Source organism: Otolemur garnettii, unplaced genomic scaffold (assembly GCF_000181295.1).
Source record: "Otolemur garnettii isolate 467f Iridium unplaced genomic scaffold, OtoGar3 scaffold00077, whole genome shotgun sequence".
In the NCBI taxonomy this organism is placed as follows: domain Eukaryota; kingdom Metazoa; phylum Chordata; class Mammalia; order Primates; family Galagidae; genus Otolemur; species Otolemur garnettii.
Window position 1 is genome coordinate 3,471,425 of NW_003852472.1, and position 4,864 is coordinate 3,476,288.

The window sequence follows — 4,864 nt, forward strand, 5'->3', positions numbered from 1 at the left end:
AGCCAAGGACAGAGATCTTATGGTTACAGTGCAGATGAAAGAATGGCTTGAAGTGAATCAGGGAGCAGCAGACAGTGAAAGAGGATTATTTATGGTCATTAAACAGTAGCAAAAGTCTGTTTCAGGTACTTGAAAAATTAGTATTTAGGTTGAATTGCTTATTATCTGACATGATATAAAGATCTTAGAACTGATATCTTAATGGCCAGAGCCCTTGAAGTCCACCAGAATTTATCTATATATTGTAAGTCATTTACACTTGCCTTTCATCTACTAAGTCTATTTCAAAAGTTAGTAAATATGTTTCCAAAGGATTTCCATTTTTAAAAAAATTGACATGTACCTTGCTTTGTATTATACTAAAATATGATGTCAGCACAGATTAATCTCCTAAATTGCTTTGATTTTGTTCAGCTGAAGCCTTGGGGAGCACTGAAGCCAAGGCTGTACCCTACCAGAAATTTGAGGCACATCCTAATGATCTGTATGTGGAAGGACTACCAGAAAACATTCCTTTCAGAAGTCCCTCATGGTATGGAATCCCACGGCTGGAAAAAATCATTCAAGTGGGCAATCGTATTAAATTTGTTATTAAAAGGTAAGATTATAATCTTCAGAAACAAACAACATGTTTGTAAGAATCTTTTTGTAAGAAAAGATTAACTTGATGAAGATGAACCTTTTGTTCTTCTCAAATTAGGATTTCTCTGTATTTAAAATCAAGGTATTACATAGTATCAGCATTACATACACAAAATTGGGTTGAACAAGAACAGTAAAGTGTTACTGAGCATTTTCAGGGGAGAAGGTGAAGGTAGCACATCTAGATTGGTCTTTCGTGCATACAGAATAGAGGAAAGGCATTTTTTTTTTTTTTTAATAGTTGGGGATTCAAAGTTGAGGGTACAAAGAACCAGGTTACATTGATTGCATTTGTTAGGTAAAGTCCCTCTTATAATTGTGTCCCGCCCCCAAAAGGTGTGTCACACACTGTGACCCCCCCCACTCCCATCCTTCCTGCCCTCTCTCTGCTCTTCCCTTCCCCCACTCCCCGCCCTCCATTCTTCTCTCTGCTGTCCCCTTCCTCCACCCCCCACTGTGTACTAGGTCATCAACTGTCCTCATACGAGAATTGAGTACATAGGATTCTTGCTTCTCCATTCTTGTGATGTTTTACTAAGAATAACATGCTCCACTTCCATCCAGGTTAATACAAAGGATGTAAAGTCTCCATCTTTTTTAGTAGCCGAATAGTTTTCCATGGTGTACATATACCACAGCTTGTTATTCCATTCCTGGGTTGGTGGGCATTTAGGCTGTTTCCACATTTTGGCGATTGTAAATTGAGCTGTGATAAACAGTCTAGTACAAGTGTTCTTATGGTAAAAGGATTTTTTTCCTTCTGGATGGATGCCTAGTAATGGGATTGCAGGATCAAATGAGAGGTCTAGCTTGAGTTCTTTGAAGGTTCGCCCTACTTCCTTCCAAAAAGGTTGTATTAGTTTGCAGTCCCACCAGCAGTGTAAAAGTGTTCCCATCTCTCCACATCCATGCCAGCATATGCAGTTTTGAGATTTTGTGTTGTGGGCCATTCTCGCTGGGATTTGATATCTCAGGGTGGTTTTGATTTGCATTTCTTTAATAATTAGGGACAATGAGCATTTTTTTTGTAGGTTTGTTAGCTATTCGTCTGTCTTCCTTAGAGAAGGTTCTATTCCTCTCTCTTGCATATTGATACATGGGATTGTTGGCTTTTTCCTGTGGATTAATTTGAGTTCTCTATAGATCCTAGTTATCAAGCTTTTGTCTGTTTCAAAATATGCAAATATCCTTTCCCATTGTGTAGGTTGTCTATTTGCTTTGGTGTCTCCTTAACTGTACAGAAGCTTTTCAGTTTAATTAAGTCCCATTTGTTTATTTTTGTTATTGTTGCAATTGCCATGGAAGTCTTCATAAAGTCTTTTCACAGACCAATATCTTCAGGGGTTTTTTCTACACTTTCTTTGAGGATTTTTATCGTTTCATGCCTTAAATGTAGGTCTTTTATCCATCTTGAATCAATTTTGCTGACTGGAGAAGCGTGCGGGTCCAGGTTCATTGTTTTACATGTGGATATCCAATTCTCCCAGCACCATTTATTGAATAGGGATTCTTTCCCCAGTGTATGTTCTTTTTTGGTTTATCAATGGATTAGGTGGCTGTAAGATGTTCGTTTCATTTCCTAGTTTTCTGTTCGATTCCAAATGTCTATGTCTTTATGTTTGTGCCATTACCATGCTGTTTTGACCACTATAGCCTTGTAATACAGCTTAAAGACTGGTATGCTGATGCAACCAGTTTTGTTTTTATTGCTAAGAATTGCCTTCACTATATGGGGATTTTACTCGTTTCATACAAGACAAAGAATTACTTTTTTCCAAGTCTTAAAAGTATGATGTTGGTATTTTAATAGGGATGGCATTGAATCTGTAGATTGCTTTGGGAAGTATAGACATTTTAACAATGTTGATTCTTCCTAGCATTGTATGTTCTTCCATTTGTTAATATCCTGTGCTATTTCATTTCTTTCTTTCTTTTTTTTTTTTTAGTATGAGATATTCCAGATCTATTGCTTGATTTATTTATTGTTTCTATTTATTTATTTATTTATTTAGAGACAGAGTCTCAAACTATTGCCCTGGATAGAGTACTACAACACAGCAACCTCAAACTCTTGGGCTTAAGTGATTCTCTTGCCTCAGCCTCTCAAGTAGTTGGGACTATAGGTGTCTGCCACAACGCCGGGCTATTTTTTGTTGTTGTTGGTGGTGGTGGTGCTGGTGCTGCAGTTGTCATTGTTTTAGTGGGCCCGGGCCAGATTTGAACCCACCAGCCTAGGTGTGTGTAGGTGGCGCCCTATCCACTGAACCAAGGGGGCTTCCTGCTATTTCTTAGGGTTTCATAATTTTCTTTATAGAGGTCCTTTACCTCTTTTGTTAGGTCTATTTCTAGGTATTTAATTTCCTTCGCAGCTGTGGTGAATGGGGTTATGTCCTTAATTAGCTTCTCATGTTGGCTATTACTGGCATATACAAAGGCTAATGATTTGTGCACATTGATTTTATATCCTGAGACATTATTTTATTTTATTTATTTATTTAGAGACAGAGCCTCAAGCTGTCACCCTGGGCAGAGTGTCATGGCATCACAGCTCACAGCAACCCCCAACTCCTGGGCTTAAGCAATTCTCCTGCCTCCACCTCCCAAGTAGCCAGGACTACAGGCGCCCACCACAAAGCCTGGCGTTTTGTTTGTTTGTTTGTTTGTTTGTTTGCAGCCATCATTGTTTGGCAGGCCCGGGTTGGATGCAAACCCACCAGCTCGGGTATATATGGCTGGTGTCTTAGCCACTTAAGCCACAGGCACCGAGCCACATTATTGTATTTTTTTGATGACTTCCCAGACTCTTTGTGGTTGAGTTTTTGGGGTTCTCTAAGTATAAGATCATATCCTCAGCAAAGAGGGAGAGTTTGACCTCCCCTGCTCCCATTTGGATGCCCTTTATTTCCTTCTCTTGCCTGATTGTATAGGCTTGAACTTACAGTACTATGTTGAATAGTAGTGGCCATAGAGGACAACCTTGTATAGTTCTAGTTCTAAGTGGAAAAGCTTTCAGTTCTACACCATTCAGTAAAATATTAGCTGTGGATTTGTCTTAGATAGCTTCGATCAGTTTAAGAAATGTGCCACCTGGGCAGCACCCGCAGCTCGGTGGGTAGGGCACCAGCAATATACACCGAGGCTGGCAGGTTCGAACCCAGCCTGGGCCAGCTAAAAAACAATGACAACTGCAAAAATAAAAATAGCCAGGCATTGTGGAGGGCGCCTGTGGTCCCGGCTACTTGGGAGGCTGAGGCAAGAGAATCACTTCCGCCCAAGAGTTTGAGGTTGCTGTGAGCTGTGACACCATGGCACTCTACCCAGGGCGACAGCTTGAGACTCTTGTCTCAAAAGAAAGGAAAAAAAAAAAAGAAAGGAAATGTGCCACCTTTGCCTATACTCTTCAGTGTTCTAATTAGAAGAGGATGCTGGATTTTATCCAATGCTTTTTCTGTATCTATTGAGAGGATCATATGGTCTTTGTTTTTGCTTCTGTTGATATGGTGACTTACATTTATGGACTTGGGTATGTTACACCAGCCTTGCATCCCTGAGATGAAACCTACTTGATCCTGATGTATGGCTTTTTTGATGATAAGCTGTAATCTGTTGGCTTGGATTTTGTTGAGAATTTTTGCATCTATATTCCTTAGTGAAATTGATCTGAAGCTCTCCTTTTTGTTGGATCTTTTCCTGGTTTTGGTATCATGGTGAGATACCAAAACCAGGTGTTACTTTGTAGAACGTGTTGGGGGAAGATTCCTTCCTCCTCAGTTTTTTGCAGTAATTTCTGCAGTATGGGAATAAGCTCTTCTTTGAAGGTTTGATAGAATTCTGGTATGAAGTCATCTGGACCAGGGTATTTTTTTGTTGGGAGATTTTTTATTGTTTCTTCAAGTGCTTGAATTGGTCTGTTCAGGAGATCTATTTCTTCCTGGCTAAGTCTAGGGAGAGGGTATGATTCCAAATATTAGTCCATTTCCTTCACATTGTCAAATTTCTGGGCATTGAGTGTCTTGTATTCAGAGATAATCTCTTATATCTCTGTTTTTTCTCCCTTATCATTTCTGATGGAGGTTACTAGAGATTTTACTTTTCTATTTCTAGTTAGTTCGGCCAAAGGTTTGTCTGTTTTATTTTATTTTTATAAAAAACCAACTCCGGAGGCTTGGCGCCTGTGGCGCAAGTGGCTAAGGCGCCAGCCACATACACCTAAGGTGGCAGG

At 39.7% G+C, this 4,864-nt stretch overlaps 1 protein-coding gene across 1 annotated transcript in view; it reads left to right on the forward strand.

The window, feature by feature from the left end:
- LOC100966998 (general transcription factor II-I) overlaps positions 1-4,864 on the forward strand; it is a 96,294-nt gene that overhangs the window by 63,441 nt on the left and 27,989 nt on the right. Inside the window, exon 15 of the mRNA XM_012807874.2 lies at positions 415-598. Within this exon, the coding sequence (XP_012663328.2) occupies positions 415-598 (184 nt within the window). The remainder of the gene's footprint in view (positions 1-414; positions 599-4,864) is intronic.